This window comes from Acomys minous, assembly GCF_964271855.1.
Source record: "Acomys minous genome assembly, chromosome: 15".
Classification (NCBI taxonomy): domain Eukaryota; kingdom Metazoa; phylum Chordata; class Mammalia; order Rodentia; family Muridae; genus Acomys; species Acomys minous.
Window position 1 is genome coordinate 56,292,977 of NC_140497.1, and position 19,790 is coordinate 56,312,766.

Here is a 19,790-nt window from a genome sequence, read left to right on the forward strand (position 1 = left end):
TAAATTCTCTTTTAAAAATATTTTTTTTTTATTTTTTACATTTTAAATATACATTTATATTATTAAGCACACATATAATAAACTACATACAGAAAGAACTACCATGAAGCAGTCAGGAATTATATACATGTTACATTCATAGTATTTTGGCTATTTGCATTTGGCAACCTTGAAAAAGAAATCTTTCCTGATGGCAGTCATAGAAAGAATAAGCAGGCCACCAAGATGAGACTTGATAGCCTATGACCATATAGTGAAGGAGGAGGTCCCCCTCAGTGTTAGACTTAGGGGAGAGGAATAGGGTGAAAGCAGGAGGGAGGGAGGAATGGGAGGATATAAGTGATGGGATAACAATTTAGTTGTAATCTGAATAAATTAATAAAATTAAAATTTAAAAAGATACTGAAAGGCAAAAAAGAAAAAAACAAAAAGAAATCTTCCCTATTTTGGTGAGTCTACAGTTCTGAATGTAAATCAATATCTATCATATCTCATCTCTATCAACTTATAACATCTACTTAGGTGTAAAAACATCTTAACCCCTAAACAACTAAGCTTAATAATAAAATTAAATTCTCTAGTCTTCAACACCATCAGAGACTTGAGAAGGCATAAAATTAATTACCTGAGTAAACAGGAAGTGCAAGTTAGCAGCTTCCAAAGTGAAAAAATGACAGAGACAGTTTGCTGACTGAACAGTCACCCAAAACTCTCTATAGTGTTGGTGCATAATCCTCAGCCTGCTGGCTCAGTCTATCTGACAGGCACATTTGTGAAGCAGGAACTATTGAGGACTTCCTTACTCTGTCTTGCAAAGTTTGGCTCTCGACTCTACCCACATCCAAGCTTGTCCATTACAAGGCAGATTCTGTCTGTGGCCGAAATGAAGACATTTTGCCTACTGGCTTGTTTGCCATATTTGAAGCCATCTCCATAAAGAGGTTCTTTGATGCTCATCGTCTTCTTTGAGATAGGCTGGGCATTGCCAGGAATTAACCTGTCTTATTGGCAGTGAATCTTCAACATAATAAAAACATCTTTAAATGCCATATTTTGTAAGTCTCTGAGGTTTTTGAAAAACTTATCTAATTATTTTACCTCTTGAGATTGTTGCATCCACTATTATAGAACATACAGAGATTCAAGGGACCAGCACGGTACTCTCAGTTCTGTGTACAACAGAATAGAGTAATTATCTCAACCTTCCTCCTGCTGTGGCATATTGCTCTGGATATTACTTTTGTAGCATGTAAACAATGTTTCGTCAGATCATCTGATAACTAATAAATTTAAAATATTAACTGTCTTGGAGACACAGCTAAGAGGGAGAAATCATTTGCCTATAATTGTCACAAAGCCCTGTGTTCAACCTCTAGAAAAACTGAATAAAAAGGATTAATTATTTAGATAATATTGGTGAGTCTAGCATAAAATATTATGGCATGGCAAACATTAGATAAAGATAATTAAGGAAAGAGGTAACTGAGATTGAGAATATTGTCTAAACTGTGCTAAATGTAGGAAGCTGTTGGTTACATTATTAAGAATACAATCAACAAATGAAAAAGAATGATTTTGTATCTTTTTTTGTATCATAAGCTCTTTAGTGACATTGGACTGCAGATCATACTCATATGCAAAATAAGATGCACTGTTAGAAAACTGAAAGAAAAGTCCATTCTCCAGCAAATGCAATTTACAATTACAAAGGACACATACAAGCTGAGAGGCAAAAGGTCTTCATCTCATCTATACAGATGCATCACATATAAAACTAAATAAGAACAAGTTTTTCCAGACAATGTAGCTTCAGATTTGAAGTTTCCTAAGTAAGTCTGCATTCCAGATATGTTAAGACACAAATTAAGTAAGAAAATAACTGTAGTTTACCCTTCATCTGGGTAATTTTGAGTATAAAGCAACATCCCTCTTCTTTTGCCATGAGGGATGGAACCCCAGTGGTAAATACCCATCCAGCATCTCACCTGCAATGCCCTAGACAGATTCTTCAGTATTTGGTTCTAGCTTTTTTTTTTTTTAGGTGTTGCTTCACTGTGAAATATAAAAACCTTTTTTTAACATTCACATGGAAACTCATTTAGTAAGTATCTGAATTTTATTATGGCTTCCTAATGTACCTTACTTGGAAATTTTCATAAAAATTACATTTGTGTTTCAAGAGTTGATTGTGAGTGGTCACTGAAACTTTTTATGTTGAAGACATGGAGAGAGTTTATCCCAGTTAAAACAACAGTCCCCACTCCCCATACAGAGGGAGAGGGGATGCTTTGGTTCTCCCACATGCTTTGTCCTGGTGGCTGCAGTAATTGATGGCATTTCAGTTACGTGCTCATGTAGTTAGTATTCCTCCATTTATCCTCCACACCCCTAGAGCAACTTCACTTTGTCTCTGTCATAATAGTTTTTGGTATTGGCTTGAGACAGATACTCTTTCCCAAGAGTTTGGTTTGGTAGACCATTAAGTTGATTTCTGTCTCTAAGCATCCTTCTCTAGAACTCTCAGGAGTCACCAGACTTTTATTTTATTTTAAGATTCTCTTTGAATAATTTATTCATGAAGATATGCTGAAACCACCACCTGGATGGTTTTGTGCTCAACAAGTATTTCTTTGTAACACTGAGTCCTTATGACTCATAACCTTTGAGAAACTCATAGAAGAACAATTCTTTACCAAGCTCCCTACCTTCTTGACTACGGCCAAGAGTTTCAGACTCCAAGAGTTGTGGATAGTGTGATATCCAAGAGTGTGAGATAACAGCTGCATTTTCCTCTCTTCCATTTTGAGTCACAATTGCAGAGGATCTGGTAGACTGGGTTTTGAACCTGCTCTTCAGAAACTTGTTCAGCAGTAGTTCCCGATATGAGATCAGGGCAGTAATATCAGTTGTATTTCTGTATACTGCCTACTTTTAAATACCATTTTAAATATCACCCATAAAAAATCATACATTAGGGGAGAATTTTAGGGCAGCAGTGTCATATCCTTCTCATACTGTCTGTGTTTGCAGAATTTACAAAAGCTCAGACACATCCAAGAGTTCTGGAACATAAATTTTTAATTAAGCACTAGAAAAGACTAGAGATATCAAAATCAGGTGTTGTCATCTTTCTGTGTCTAGGTATCTAAGAAAATCAAATTAAACAAGGAACCAGACACACTTTAACTTAAGGAGACAGGAATGACTTGAGAGTCTGACTAATGGTAACAACTCTAAAATGCTAAAAAATGAAAAGAATGGGAGTGGTCTGAATACATACATCAGGCAAAATGCCTTTCACAGGGTTCAACCTCAGGGCCTCAAGGAATGTGATGAATGAGTCTCCTGAGCTGTTGACCACAGCATCTGAACCATCATCCAGCTCCCCTCAATGCTTGGCCTTTGGAGGCCAGACATGAAAAGTCTGCATCAGAGCTGCAATTGACAGGGCTTCTCAGGTAAACTGTGCCAGGCAGTCTGGGTTCCTTTCGCTGGAGTCCGAAGTAGGCATGTGTAGCATGGCATCGTGTGTATGTGCACTCATGTGCAACCATGCTTCCTAGTTGCTAGGTGACAACAAATTCTGGTCAGACTGAATCACAGACTTGCCCTGGTAGGACGCTTACTCTTGTGGCTATGGTTCAGTGGAGCTAGTTGCCTGTGTTTCTAAGTTTTACTGTTGGGTTCGGGAGGAAGTGGGTGGCAGAAGGGGAGGGCAGGGAGGACAGCATGGGCCCGAATGGCCATGGCCTTCTATTGTAATACACAGATCACCAAGATCATGAGAACCCCAAAAGAGACCCCCAAGACTCAGTACCGATACAACATACATAGAGTCCTGTATTATGGGCTTGAGCTTTGGGTCACAATCCTTCCTGACACAGCAGGATAGGAGAGTGACACCAGAGCTTCAAGGGTAATGGGTTTATAAGGGGAAAAAACAGAAGCAGGGGTTGTGGGTCTCAGGAATGTCAACCTTCAGGCTGGTTGGGTGCAGGCTGGATCTCAAGGGAATGTCATGAGTCACTCAGGAATGTCAACATTCAGGCAGGTTGGGTGCAGGCTGGATCTCAAGGGGAAGTTTTTTATGTTTGTGTTTTTGTTTTTGTTTGTTTGTTTTTTAATCTCTGAGGAACATGAGGAGCTTATTGTATCTAATCGCTCTGGTGCAGTTTCTGGAGACTGCTGGCAGGTCTAGTTTACAACAGTACGTGGTCATTTCCAGTATGCGGGAAGAAGTGAAGTCACCTTGAGTACAAGTGCACCCAGAACATTCACAGACCAACGCATTCAAGGCAGAATATACATTACATATAGAATATGGCATTAGTTTTGTCCTTACATTCCCCCCTCTGACAGGTTCATCGAAGACCCAATTATGGGTCTTCCTGAAACTTATTCCTCTGTGCTGGCCTGTTGTAGGACAAGGTACTATGCCCTAATGACTATTAGCTGGATGGCACCCAATCTTTGCTTGGTATAAGTGAGGGCACAAAGCATGGCTGTTTTAACTAAGAGTCTATTTTCTTGTAGCCATTTGTCCCTCATGCCAGACAGTTGCCCTTGACTTAGCATTTAAGCCTATAAAGTGGGAAAGGGTGAGGTTGTTCTCTTCTATAACTTCTCCCTGCTGCCATTAGGGGTGCTGTTATCAGGGCCTACAGGTTGAAAAGCTAGTCAGAAGCTAGGGCCACTTATCCAAAGCATCAGTTTAGCTGATCCAATTGAAGAGAGAGGGAGTAGTCATATATGTGGGACTGGTTTATATCAGCTTCCAACAGGTCCAGATCTCAGCAGCTCTGGATGGATTCTGTTAGCCAGGTAAAAATCTGATGAGACAAATACAAACTAGGGACAGAAATTAAAATTGTGTCTATAAGACAGCTGGAGCAAGCTCATGTCCTTGAAACCCAGTAAAAGCATGAACATTCTTTTCTCAGTCCAGAAGACTTGATATACAGATTGGACAGACTCATTTTTAGCATGGTGAGAAGCACACTGAAGTCTATATTCAGAATACAACCAAAGGGAAATTAAGATCTTGAGCTTGGGGCTGATTTATCAGCATCCAGTGCTCTACCAGTGTATTATAACTCTACTGATCTCATTTGAAATCTGTAGCTTGCATTTATGTACTTTAAAATTCTCTCAGATCCTCAAATGCTTGCATTTATGAACTTGGAACACTTTTGTAGACTCTCTAACATTTGTAGGCAACCTTAAAACATCTTTTTGGAAAAATGTCTTAGACCTTTTAACATTCTTATCTTGCGTATATCAATGTTTAAATGCTTTCACAAACCCTGAAATACTTTCGATTTGCATAACTTAAACTTTTATATCCTCAGACCTTATATAAACCACACCTTTTTTCTATCCAGTTATTCACCAAGAGACACAGGCAGTTGAGTTACACTGTTCACCATTTAACATGAAGCCCGTGAGCAAGGCAAGCCTGTTTGTCTTTTTAAATGAGAAGAGACCTAGTACCTGGTAGTTTTGACTAGCTAGTGAACTGACTAATTAATCTATTAATAGTGGATATAATTGTCCTCTAGCTGCCAGTCTCCCACTAACTTACCCAGCAATGTAATCAGAGACCTGAGAAGGATAAATTATAATCTAGACAATATTATTTACCAATCAGAATGACAGAGATGACTAACCATATCCTGGTACCTAGACAGTTGTATGGGTTGTCATTTGTGGTAACATAGCACCATAGGCATAAAGAGTTTGTGCATCAGGCACAAAGGCACAGATGACAAGAAGCTGTTTCTGTGGAAGGAGAACACAGAAGATGTTGACCTCACCTTGTGTTCAGCCACACGCGACAATGACGCTCCAGGAATCCAGTATGGCCACAGTTAGGCCGATACATGGCATAGTTTTGCTCATTGGCTACAAACCTCAATTCAGAGTTGGAGTCATATGCCATGCCAAATCTTCTCAGAGACCGTGGGGGTTACTGCTAGGATGTAGGATTCTATGTCATAATTAGCTTAAATATATTTAATGACATATTCAGCAGATCTCTGACAAGCTTGAAGACCAGAATACCTGTGTTTAATCCTTGTCTGTCTTTAGCTATGTTCTCTAAATTACATCTTACAAACATAAAACAGAATGATATAATCTATAATCTGCAGATACATGCTAGGGGACTACATCTGTCTAATTTTAGTATACCTGAATTACTTGTTCTTATCTATGTATTGACTAATTATTTTAGAAAACACATGTGATAAACTGAACTAGTACCTAACAAAACCATAAGCTTTAATTATCCTAAACTGTTTGTGATAGTTGCTTCTTAAAAGGAATGGAACTGTACATAGCATTTTTAAGAATTACATAGGCACAATGCCTTAAAAGAGTTGATACATAGAATGTCTTAATTAAAATATAACCTTAATTTTGTGTCAATATACAAAGGTTTGAACAATGAAAAACCATCTACCCTGCTGAGAGAATGAGGCATTATCCTCTTGGAATTGTTTCATTAACTATCAGGCAACTGATTGACTAATATAGGTGACCATAAACTGCATCAATTATTAGTTAAATTTTAAATATATTCATGAGCTAATATCAAAACAAAACTTTTAATCATAGATACAGTTCACTGATAGACTGGCAATGTTGCTTATTCTGCCACATTTCATCATTAAGACTGAACAGCAAAAGCTAGCTTAAAGGGCAGAGGTTTCCCTTGGTGCTAAGCAAGGCAACTGAATGTAGTTGGCAGCATTCAACAGAGAGGCTTGAGTCTTCCACAACCAATATGTCTGTTATCCATGTGACTGTCCTTAGCCAAGACTGTGGAGAGGCTATGGCAAGATGGCCTCCAGCCATGTGATTGCCCTTAGCCAAGATAACAGAGAGGATATGGCCCCACCCTTTTTATTAGTAAGTCAATGTGGTGGCCACCCACATGGTGTTAGAGGTTGTAGTGGGCAATTTAAAAACAAATTAGAGCCAAACATATTCCTCTGGATGCGATTTCTACCTTTTTGAGAATGAAGCATAAATTTAGAAAACAAAACCCAAAATTTAAGTGTAAACAATCGAATATCTCTAAAATTAATTTCTTTAACTTAAAAGTATCTTTTAGTATTACCTATTTCCAAAGTCTGTGATACAGCAGCCTGTTAATCTGAATTAACCTCTATAACAAGCAGAGAGCTCATTGGGACCAAGAGGTTCTCAAATTATTGCCATATACCATGTGGCTATCTCAAGATGGTGGCGTCACAGCAGGCTACAGATCATGTGGTCCACATGGTTGCTATTTAAAAACATCTGTGTTACAAGCATATACACAGATATATATGTTATAAACAAGTGTTTGATCTTAAATTTTTAACATCATACACAGTAAGCAAATCACAAATCTGTAGATAAGAGTTCACAGTATAATCTTAAGTCATATAGCCTGGAGGTGCTACATGTATAGGTGCTTGGTGGAGATATTTGCCTGTGTTTCTAAGTTTCAGTGTTGGGCTTGGGAGGAAGAATGTGGAAGGATGGCATGCTTTGCTGCACATCAAAGCAGTCTTGGCGGGCTTTGCCCCTTGGAAACACCAAGGATACTCCACTGAGCTGGGCACTGTGATAGACTGAGAGGAGCTATCCTGGGTCTAGAATTAAGAAAAAGGACCAGAGACTCTAACCAGGCTATTGTGTTCCAAATCAACCATCAAGGGGAGGAGGAAACTGGAGGAGAGTCCAGAAGTTGCTGACCAACAAGGAGAAGCAGCGTGGAGTAGAGAGAGAAGGCCGCGGTGGTGCGATTGCTTCCATCTGCGAGAGGATCTGCATACTTGCCAGGAGATGCTAAGGAATTCACCCCACAGAATTGATTCCTGGAGGTCCTCTTTAACATCCTTTCCCTCTTGCTTAAAGTAGCCAGGCTGTAAGGAAGATACCTTTGATTAATAAATTCATAATAAAGCCTGATTGTGAAGGACAAGAGCCAACAACACCAAGTGCCCCAGATCAGCCACACTGTTACTCTTGCTTGTGGGATTTCTGCCTGGGCTATGGATGCATTAAATAACAAGTGGAACATTCTACTGACAACATCCCCCAATATGTACCTGTGGGTCAGTTCCAAAGGGCTGCAAGCATGGGTGATTTGTGTACAGTAGAGTACTTCAATAAACTCCTGTGGTTATGATGTGCATAAAGCTGATGAGAAGAACAGGTTATAGGGCCTGGAAGAGGAGAAGGGTAGCAGGGATAGGGACTGTTAGGGACAGTCAGGGCCAGGATGGGGAGCTGTGTGTGGGGGGAGTGTTTGATTCTGCTTTCACTGAGCCTGCTGTGATTTCTGCTGGCCTTAGACGCCTAAGCATCTGGGACCTGCACTCTTTGGTAGGATCTAGTTCTTAGACTTTCTTTAGAGGAAGCAAACCCGTAAAATCTACCTCGTTTCTGAATCTTTATACAATGCCAAATTTACAGGAGTTTATTGGATGCTTTAAATTGATTTAATTAATACGATGGCATGTATTTTATTTTACATATTAATTAATATGTATTTTATTATAAAGTATATATTTAAGATTGTTTAGATTTTTGTATGTGAGTGTTTGGTTTGCATGTAATTTTTATATACTGCATGTGTCTGAAGAGGCTGCTGGATCCTCTAGAGTTATGGGTGGTTGTGAACTGCCTTGTGGGTGAGCAGACTCAAACACAGATCCTGTGTAAGAAAACCTGTAGCTCTTGCCCACCAAGCTATCTCTCCAGCTCTTAACATATATGTTTTAATACTAATTTATATTCACGGCAGAAAAATGCATCATGAGATAAACTTTTAAAAATGATACCAATGTTAAACCCACGAAGAAAAGTTATGTCAGTGTGACCCATGTTTGCTAAGTGTCTTAGGAAATTTTAAACAGGGAATATAACTCTGTTTACCACAAACCCCTCAGTGTACATGTTGTGCATATGTGGGTATAGGTATGAATCTTAGAGGTTGAAGCCTTTATTGTTTTCCAACTCATTAAAAAAATCTTTGTGTGCATGTGAGCATGTGCATATATGCTCACATGCACAACTCTGTATGCCTCACACATGTACAGGTAAGTGCCTGGAGGTTGGTAGGCAACTCTACTTGGCAGGTCTGTTCTGCCTTGTTGGTTCCACAGATCAAACTCAAAAAGTCCTTGTGGCTCCTTTCTGAGCCTTCATGTGGTCCCTAGACCTCAGTTGTTAAGACACATTCTTTCACTCACCCACATCCCTATTGTGTTTGATTTACTCTTTTGGAGCTTACTGATTCACCCAGATCTGCAACAAAGCAAGCTCTGGGATTATCCTGTCTCTACTGGTCCAAAACTAGTTTTTCCGTGTGCTGGGGTTCTGAACCCAGGAGCTCAGAATTATAGGACAAGCACTTTACAAACTTAGTTATTGCCTCAGCCCCTCTTCTCTGTTTATTTCATACCAGATTATCAAGGGGCAGCAGTGTCATCAGGGTTAGCCTTTCAATACTCCACATGCTTCTTACTCATTAGTGTGGGTCTGTGGGGCTCCTTAGTCTTCTATGTTGGATCTGCATACGAACACAGAAGAATAATGTATTGTTTAGAAACTATCTTGTTTTTTATAACTGTTTTCATTAAAAATATTGGATTTTCAACTGTCTTTTATCCATTCTCTCGTTCTATTTACTCCCTACATGTTACTTATCTAATATACAGCATAAACATTTGACTGTCTCTTAAGATTCTTTTTTTTTTTCCAAGACAGGGTTTCTTTGTATAGCCTTGGCTGTCCTGGACTCATTTTGTAGACTAGGTTGGCCTTGAACTCACAGCAACCTGCCTGCCTCTGCCTCATAAGTGCTGGGATTAAAGGTGTGTGCCAACCTGCCTGTCAATTCTTCCATTTTTATTTTATTTTTATTAATTTATTCAGATTACATCTCCATTGTTATCCATTCATTTGTATCCTCCCGCTCCTCCCTCCCTCCTGCTTTCACCCTGTTCCCCTCCCCTAGGTCTATGACCCAATGGGACCTCCTCCCCCATTATATGGTCATAGACTATCTAGCCTCATCTTAGTAGCCTGCTTATTCTTTCTTTGAGTGACACCAGGCCTCCCCACCAAGGGGAGATGGTCAAATATGGGTTCATGTCAGAGTCAGTCCCTGCTCTCCACATAACTGTGGTGAATGTCCTATACATCAGCTAGATCAGTGTAAGGGTTCCATGTTTACTACTTGTTTTGTCCTTGGATAGTGCAGTAGTTTGAGCAGAGCCCTCTGGGCCCCAATCCACCTATCTCGATGTTCTTCTTGTAGGTTTCCAGGACCCTCTGGATCCTTCTATTTCCCCATTCTCCTATATTTCTCTTACCTAGAGTCCTAGTAGGATGTCCTCATGTAAACTTTTTAATTCCCTGCCAAATCAAGAAGAAAGTTAAAACTTGCCTTAATTTTAACAGAAATATTTCTCCTCTTTTCAACAAAACAAAAGAAAAAAAAACAAAAACAAAAAATATGTTTTGAAAGTAGACTATTGTAAAAGGTAATTAAGCACATAGTTATTCTTTAGTAAAATTATATCACATGCTACAAAATTGATCACATAATTTAAAACAATGCCACATTTCATTTAATGTAGAAAGACCTTTGAAGTGATAGTAAATATTAGAAACATTAGACATGTTTACATTCTGTAATTTTTCATGTTGAATAAAACTGGCAATGCTCATTTAACTAGGTTCTTTTTGGCTTAAAGCTTCTTGAAAATCAAAGCAAGGGAGCTATGATGCCATGGGCTATCTCCTTTTACAGAGATTTTCTCGACTTTGTTATGAGTCCATGGAAGCATAAATGGCTATAAGGCAACCAAAGATGGTCTGTTTTTTCACCTATTTTAGTCTAGAGTACCATGAACACTGAATCTATAACTTGATGGAAGATAATTTTGCTGTTGGCAGCAAATATAGAAAGGTTCCTTGTGGGTATGAAGAAATTTATTTTAAAAAATCAAAATATTGATGACTGAGAGTTTAGAGTTTTGATTTTTGTCACTGTTATTCTAAACCTCTTTGCCCATAGTAGTTTATGTGGTTAAAATGTACATAGATACATGATTTGCCATGAACTTGTGGATTGTGTCATATATCGTTTAATGTAAGGTACAATGGACTACATGGTAACCTTTTGTATAATGCAAAGTTAAAACTATTACTAATTACAGTTATAGAATATAATGAATTACAAGTGATATCCCAATGCCAAAGATGCCAAAATGTCAAAAAAAAAAAAAGAGTAATGTAGTCACTGTGGTACTGGTCGGCAACCCTACCTTCAAGAAGGATGAGTTAGGAGGATTACCAAGTTCAAGGCCAGCCTGGGCAAAATAATTAAAAAACCCTACTGAACATATTTGAATAAAAATTGCATCTGTACATTATGTAGAATTCTGCGATTCATCTTCGTTGAGATGTTGTGTTAGACAGCAGTAGGAAGAATAATCATTATCATTATCCACCAAATGATGAGCTCTTAGGTACTAGAAACACTTGTACAGGCTTTGTGCAGACTTAAACTGAAGCATCCGGGTAGAGTCATGTAAGACAGCTACTGTTGAATCCCCCAGGTATGGATGAAGAACTTGAGTTATGGGGATAATAGAAAGCCCAAGAAGTACTACTAGTTAATAAATTAAATGAGAATTCAAATCTCAGCCTTTACTTACTGTGTGCTCTCCTCTTTTCCAGACAGGCTTTTCTGAACAGAGATAAGACTTGTGATAGATTACTTGCCTTGAATTGAGCATCCATGCACTGTATCCTTAGTACAGAAAACACAGTTGAGTGGTGACATAAATAAGGAAATTCCAGTTGAAACTCTCACTTCAGAAGGAAATGAATTACATACTGTATAGTATTTATAGTTGCATATATTTTGTCTTCGAACTCCATAATTTCCTAAAATGTCTCTTTGATTTGTAGAACTTCACTGCACTGTGTATTTATATTTATTTATAACCATCCAGATATGGTAAAGTAGCTCATAGAAAACAACTGCAATATTAATGTTCACGATGATGAAGGCTAGGTTGCACACCTTTGATTAAGGTAGTGATTAGACAGCAGTTTCAGCATGAAATGGATTAGATCTTGTCCTTGTTTGGTTTCTGTTGCTGTGATAAAACAGTGTCCAAAAACAACTCAGGGAAACAAATATTTGTTTGGCTTGCATTTACACAGCACAGTCTATCACAGGAGCTCAAGTCAGGAAACTGGAGGGAGGAACAGAAGCACATACCACAGGGGAAGGCTGTCTTTTCACTGACTTGTTCAACTTGCTTTCTTGTACAACTCAGGACCACTGTCCAGTCAGGCCACCAGCCCGAGAAATTTGGTCCCTTCCACATCAATCTCAATCACAAAATGGCTCCACTGACTTGCCCATAGTCCAATCAGGATAGAATCAATTTTTAATCTGAGGCTCCCTCTCTTCAAATGTCTGGAGCCCATGTCAAGTTGGCAAAATATTAAGGTCCCCAACCCCTAAAACAAACAACCCGCCCACATCTAGGTATTGTGGCACACCCCTGAAATTCACACACATGGAAAACTGGGGTAAGAGGATTTTGAACTTAGGCAAGCCTGGGCTACTTAAGAAGGCCCTGTCTCAAAAAGGATAGTGTACATAACCTAAGCAGTTGGTCCCAATATGGAAAACTATCCAATGCCATTGTAGCAATGGTTATCTTGACTTCCTTGAACTGAAGATCCACATCTTTGCATAAAAGCCACATTCCACAGAGATGAATAACCTGAAATGTGTTTCCGTATTGCTGAAGCAAGATGCTGATCCACACATGACAGATATCAATGGAAATATGGCCCTCCACTCTGCTGTGTATAATGCAAACAGAGTAATTTCCAGAGAAGTACGTGAAACATAGATGTTAATGCAAAAACAGAGGTAAAGACCATTCATCTTCAGCACTGACTCTGAGATCCACTTCCCACATGCCAAAGCTCAAGAATTTTCACTGATTTTTGTGAATAGTGAAACATTTTTTAAAAATTAAAAACCCATTTTTTTTCTCCAAATGCATTTTTCATATTTGTGGTAGTTAGTCAAAAAAGAACAAAATGCAGCACATTTTTTTTAAAAAATTGGGCCTTACTTTCAAATTAAAAAATAATGGATTTGGGCCCATACACATCACATACACACAAGAAATAAAAATATAAAGAAGAGTGCTTTTAAAAATCAACAGAAATGTGTTGCAGTTGAGCGATTACACAGGTGGTTTATCTCTCAGAGACGAAATAGAATGGAAAATGAGAAGATACCCTGTCAAATGCGTGTCAGCAAATTTGGAAATTTAATCATTTAAAAAATCTCAAGATTTTTAATACTTTTTCAAATTCATGTACATAAGAAATTCTGTTAAGTTTAGGAGATAATAATCCTTTTTTTTCAAATTTTATTATTACTGTTTAGCAATGGAAAAATGCAATTTATCGACACCAGCAGCCATATGAGCAGGGGGAACACAGCGCTAATTAGCTATTTGTATAGGAAGGATTACTTACTAAAAAATATTAATCCCCAAAACAAAGGACAGTGGTGAACTTCACACTACCCTACCCCAATGATCCCAGCATGCGATTATGCCAGGCAGCGGCCCCTGGACATGTGGTGGTGGGAACTAATCTATGGAAAAAAACCCACAAACCACAGAAAATTTAAAGAACCCCTTTCCCCATACACACACAGACAAACACACACTCAGATATGTAATAGGATTACAGGGCAGTCAATATAATCAATTGAAGAGGAAGGGTAGCATTCTGTTGTTACAGGAAAGGTAGGGGACAGGACAGTTCCTAACCACTGTCAACTATATGGTCGAGAGCATTAGCTCCCCAGGAAGTAGTCTGTTCCCTCAGGGCAATAATAGCTGGACTGAGGCCACCTTATATCTATAGAGTGGGGAGCTATGGCCCTAATGGAAATGGCAGGAAAGAAAAGCAACAAAAAAAGGAAGTAATATGAGCAAGCCATTACCCCAAACCACCACACAAATCTCTATGTTACAACCAGAAATGGCCAGGGGAAAATTATTAGAGTAACATTTGAGGCCCCTGTATGAAGGCAAGAGTGAGTGGGCCACGGCCTTCCTCCCTTTCGTCATGTTTCCCAAGGACTTTAATAGGCACGAGTCTCAGAATCCTTTTTCCAGAATTCACTAAAGTTTTTTTTAAAGAACTCGTGTAGCAAGGAACCTTTTCAAAGTAATTTTAGCTCATGCCAAGGTTTGGTTCTTCTTAAGGTCTCCAAATTCTTGGCCTCAAACTGTAATTAGGCACCAACCCTGAGAAGTAAAACTCTGAGAAGACAAAAATAGATATCAAGGCCCAATCACTGTGGTCTCCTTAACCGATGAGTAATCCAAATTAGTCCATAAAAGCTCAACTAGCTCCTGGGAAAAGGAAGATATGTACAAAATAGGGTTATAAAAGTAGAGCAGAACCAACTCTATCCTTGCCTCTACCAGCATTCACAGTTCTGGAGTAAGTCCTAAGAGGCAGCATCCCAGAGCAATGGGAGAAAGAACTCATGAAACATGACAAAGAAGGGGCATGCATATTAGCAAGGCAGTCTTATAAAAGAGGACCAGACATGACACTGCTTTATAAATTAGAAAATTAAGTTATTTCCCCATTTCAATCCAAAAAGGGAACCAGGATAAGATTCTCCTCCAAGTCTTTCATAAAAACAAGTAAAACAAAAGCAACAACATAAAAACTTAAAAACTTAGAGAGCCGCCACAACAAAACAAATGGGAAATGTGTAGGCTTTAGAGGAAGGACCACTAGAAGATGAACTGAAACTGGTCCAAAACAAAAACTAGACTGGCAAAGTGGCACCCGGGACCGCAAGCTGCACCAGACAGGCAGTGGAGCAGTGGAAATGAGCATAGCTAAGCCAGATGGATGAGGCTGGACCCTGTACTGGGGCACAGAATGAGGTAAGAAAACTTGTCAAATACAGCAGCATCTTTCTAATCTGCTCACCTCAGGACTCCCTCCACAAACTCTCACTTAGGGACTAAAACAGAGCACGGTTTTGATATGCCACTCACTTCCCATATACTTCTAACCAAACCTCCAAAGTAAGAACACTTTGGAGGTCTTTTTCCCAACTCCTAACAACAAAAAACACAGCCCCTGCTGTCAAGAAGGTTGGAGGGCCAAGTGACATAACGTACTACCACTTGTTGAGGACAGAGAAGATGGGCACAGTCTTATTCACCAGAGCAGAGGTGTGACTGCCCAATTTAAGGAAGAAGGGGTTCTGCAACTATGCCAGGAAATGTGTAGGGCTCTTAGCATCAAGCTCATTCACATTGCTGAGGGCCATGATGCCTTCTGTAGTTCAGTGGTAACTCTGGAGTTTAGTGACCTGTCATAATGATCAGGTCAGACCCATGGGCTAGTTACATCACCAGTAACTCAAAAATAGAAAAAGACTGTTCCACCAAATGTATGTCCACAGGATATAACTCAAGACATGGACTTTCCAGATGGAGATGATATGCAGTCATGGACGTATACTTCATTCTCAGAGCATCAAAACAAAATCTTCACCCATTTGTAAACCGCTTTGTCTTTTGCCAGTAGGTGGAATAGAAAGACAGGGCTTTTGATGACCCTTGTTGGACCTTCAGAAAAACAGGTGACTCTAAACTTCTCGTAGACAAAGTCACAGGGCATCCTATCAAATTCAAATGGGAATTGACTATTTTAGTATCCAAGTCTCATGCTTGACTTCAAAGAAGCCCAACTGGAGGCTTAAAAATCAGAGCAGTCCACTGAAGCTGACTGTGGTCTGACCATCAGCAGCATCCAAACTGTGCAGGAAGCTCTTTGACATCAGGAAGATGCAAAATCTGAGAAATGAAAGAATTGTATATGCTGGATACAGAGCAGCTCACATGTATACTGAGGGCCGTACAGGGATCTTGTACATATAGATGTATTTATAGAGCTAAAAATACAGCACGATGCCTGTGGACTTTCTCTGTCCAAGATTTCAAAGCCAGCTGGCACTGGGTACCTCTTCAAATGGATCTGAATTCCTAAATTCTCCTCTTTGGTTTTTTTGTTTTAAAATGCTAGGATCTTTAAGGAGAAATTGGTCTTTTGTTTGCCTTTTTTTTTTCCTCTTCAACTTAGCTTACTCCTCAAAGCCACCGGACCAGTCAATATTATTGTTCTTGTTGCCCTCTTTCGTGTCGTGACTACTGGAATTCTGGAGGTGACTGCTGAAGCTCAGGCTGGGGCCCAGTCTCAGATTCTCCAGGAAGCGAGCAACGTGGGTGGCGGCATGCTCCTTTGTTTCCCACTGGCTGAGTGCCAAAAATCCTTCATGCTACCAGTGTCTGCAAACTCCAGCTAGAAGTAGCCACACTTGACTGCCCGGCGCACCTCAAAGGTCTACATAGACCTCCTGAGCGATGGCCTCCAGCTTGCTAGTATACAGGTTGGCCAACGAAATCTCCTCGATCTTAATTGGTAAGCGACTGTGCAGAGGGTTGTATTTACAGCAGAGACTCAGCGGGGCTGTGGTAGGCCTGCAGGCCTGTCTGGGCCCTCTCCTCCGGTCCAGCGACAGCTACATCAACGGGTGTACAGCAACGGATGCTCTGGAGCCCCAACCCTCGCTTGGCTCTGACGTCACCCACGTTCGTTCAGGATTTTAGGCTGCACCCGGCGCCTGGCTCACCACTAAGCCGTCTCGGTGCCTCACCCTGCCATTCTGGCCTCTTCCTCTCGCAGATGGTCTGGGTGAGATAATAATTCTTAATCTAGAAAAAAAATTTTTTTTAAAATACAGATTGAGAAACCTTGCTTCAGAGACTTCACTTGAGCTGACTCATTCTGGTTTGAGGGCAATTAATGGAAAATTTCATAGTGGTAGATGCTTTGAACCAATGAGTATTTTAGGGAGAATTTTGGAGAGTAGTGGTGTTTGTAGTAGGATGTGGAAAGGGAAAAGGTCTGTCAAAGAGAGGAAGCACCTGCATGTGGGAAATGCAGCAGAGTGAAGGAAAATCTATTCTTTGTGACTCTTTAAAGTACATTTTTATGCACACAGAATCTGTGATGAATTTTCAGTCGAGAAATGCACTTTTATGTACACCTTGTCTTTTTGTTTTCTTTTACAGAGTGGTGTTACACCATTTTCCTTTGAGGTATCTAGAAAGAACGAGCAGATGGCAGCATTCTTAAAAGAAAGAGGTGCAAACGTAGATGAGTTGAATAGGTACAGTCTCTTCCTTTTTACAGTCTCTGTGCTGTTCTATAGGGTAAAATGACTTAAGTCAGAAACACTAAACTGATAGGAGGAAGATTGCCTTAAACTTGCACATACATGATAAAGAACACCCGTGAAGTGTGACCTGGAAAAAGTACTGCTCATACTACACTAAAGTAATATGCATCATGGCTCAGATCTTTTTTTAGTACTGATTTTGTTATTCATAGTCTGACTCACTGGTGATTATATGTTACATCAGCTTCACATTAGTTTGTGTTGAACAGGATCAATGCTGTTTAATTTTCATTAAAAACGAAATTTATAATTGCTTTTAGTATTTCTTTTTCCTTTCTATTCTATTTCTTATATATTTTCTTTTAAAATGTTATATTCAATATTAATAGCTTTAGAAAATCATGTCTTTTTTTTAAACATTCATTGTTTTAAGTGGTTTTGGGTTAGTCAAGTATTATTGTTATCTATGATGTTATCCATCATGGCAATTATATGTTATTACTCCATGGTATTTTTTGTTCCTGTCCTCTCTGAATTTTTTGATGCTGTGTTAGTCAGCTGTGCACCCAAACTCCTGAAACATCTAAGAAATTAGGGACCATTTTCTATGGGGAGTACAAAGAACCAAGATTCAAGTTCTTTAACTGGGGATCTCATCAGCACTGTCCTTGGGAAATGGTTCTGTAGAGCAGGTTTCCATAGCAGGGGTGAAGGCTAATGTGGAAGCAAGGAGAGCTATTGCTTCAGAGTTCACCACCTACATACTCTGGAATCTGGAGCTTAGCTATACCCAGGGAAGATTGAAAATGGAAAGCCTGTGTTCCCCTTCAGTGAGTTCTGGAACAGGATGTGACTCCATACCACACAGCAACATATGGTGATGTTTTGGCATTTATTAGTAACAAATAATAAGTAACAAAACAATACCACCAGTATGATGCTATAAATATAATGTTTTGTGAGAGTGGTGGCAGATGGATGCTGAAAGGCAAGGATTGATTTCCTGTTCCACCAAGCAAATGCCTTGGGGAAAGCATCGGACTCATAGTTAAGTGTCAAAGCAGACACTAAGTTAATTACAAATAAATACCTAATGTAAGTTATATTAGGAATGCAAAAAAAATAGGATGCCAAAATAATTGGAAAATATCTTTCATGTGCATATTTAAAGATTATCACTTTCTTACTTCATCACTGTGAAGCTTCACATGGGGAAGAGTCAACATCCGTGCTTAACATGTCTACACAGATCAATACAGGTAAGATTTTTGATACTGTTTAACTTTAAATTAGAGTTATCAACCTGTAGGTCATGACCTTTTTAAATGGTCAAATGACCATATCAAAGGAGTCACCTAAGACCTTCATGTGTATCAGAAATTTGTATTATGAGTAGCTAAGTTACAACTATGAACTAGTAGAGAAAATAGTTTTATGTTTGAGAGTTATCCCAATGTGTGGAACTGTATTAAAGCATTAGGATGGTTGAGAACCACTGCTCTACCTGGTCTCCCGTAAATAAATATGTCACAATAAAAAGAGAAAAAACTGTGTGTGCCCCAGAAAAAAGTAAAGACATCAAATATAAATTCAGAGATTATTTCTTAAGAAAGTTCATATGTCAAACCGTATAGCCCAAAAAAGATGAGTTTAATTAACGTGGGGTCCTGGATATGAAATATCTCTTAATACAAAGGAAAACAGAGTGCTATAGTATATTGTATGTATTCTGTATATATACATTATACAAATTATGCAATTTGGACTTGTTATGTATTCTTTCTTCTTTCCATTTTTATAATGAATATATTACATTTTGTATCTATGTATTATTACATAATTTCACTTCATTAAAATATGGTTATGTCACAAACTAATATACAATATTCAATCATTTTCACTAATTTCTTGCCCAATATAAAACTAAATTATTATCCTTCTAAAATATCTATTTAGACAGTTTTTTCACAATCTCTCACTGTTATCTTTAAGTGTCTCCACTTAACGGTGACTGTAAAACAGAGCACATTATAATAAACTATGAAATGGTTAAAGACTACCTTTCCATTTTATTTTTCTCTTTCTTTCACTTTTGGCAGTACTAAGGACTGGACAAAGGGCTTTGGGAGCATTCTAGAAAAGCATTCTCCATATTATCTATACCTCTAGAACCTCATTTCCCTATTCTACATTTACAATATGGAATATATTGACCCATGGCTTGCAAGCTCCAAAACAGGATTTCCACAGCAATTTCCCACAGCAAGAGGAAAATTGAAATGACACCATTCTGTAATACAGAGCAGTAAACGCACTGTCCTAGTCCACTGAGTCTTAGTAGCTTCTGTCAGCAATGGAAAGGACACTGTCAGGGGCTTGTGCTTCCTGCACCTGTCATCCCAGCATCTTTCTACCTTGTCTTGAAAACTGTATCTGGGTGGATATTCTGAAGATCCATGCAAATGAT

General features: G+C 38.9%; 1 protein-coding gene and 1 pseudogene across 2 annotated transcripts in view; one reads left to right on the forward strand and one right to left on the reverse strand.

Moving 5' to 3' along the window:
* Window positions 1-73: 73 nt before the first annotated feature.
* On the reverse strand, window positions 74-16,663 carry LOC311584174 (ataxin-7-like protein 3B; annotated as a pseudogene). Its single transcript, XR_014783568.1, has 4 exons — window positions 11,788-16,663; window positions 10,371-10,413; window positions 9,458-9,565; window positions 74-7,913 (listed from the first exon to the last, which is right to left on the reverse strand). The product of XR_014783568.1 is annotated as an ataxin-7-like protein 3B (transcript).
* LOC311585318 (leucine-rich repeat transmembrane protein CCDC168-like) overlaps window positions 16,491-19,790 on the forward strand; it is a 54,271-nt gene continuing 50,971 nt past the window's right edge. The window contains 3 exon segments of the mRNA XM_084760390.1: window positions 16,491-16,836; window positions 17,217-17,314; window positions 18,495-18,582. Of these exon segments, the coding sequence (XP_084616516.1) occupies window positions 16,690-16,836; window positions 17,217-17,314; window positions 18,495-18,582 (333 nt within the window). The 5' untranslated portion in view covers window positions 16,491-16,689.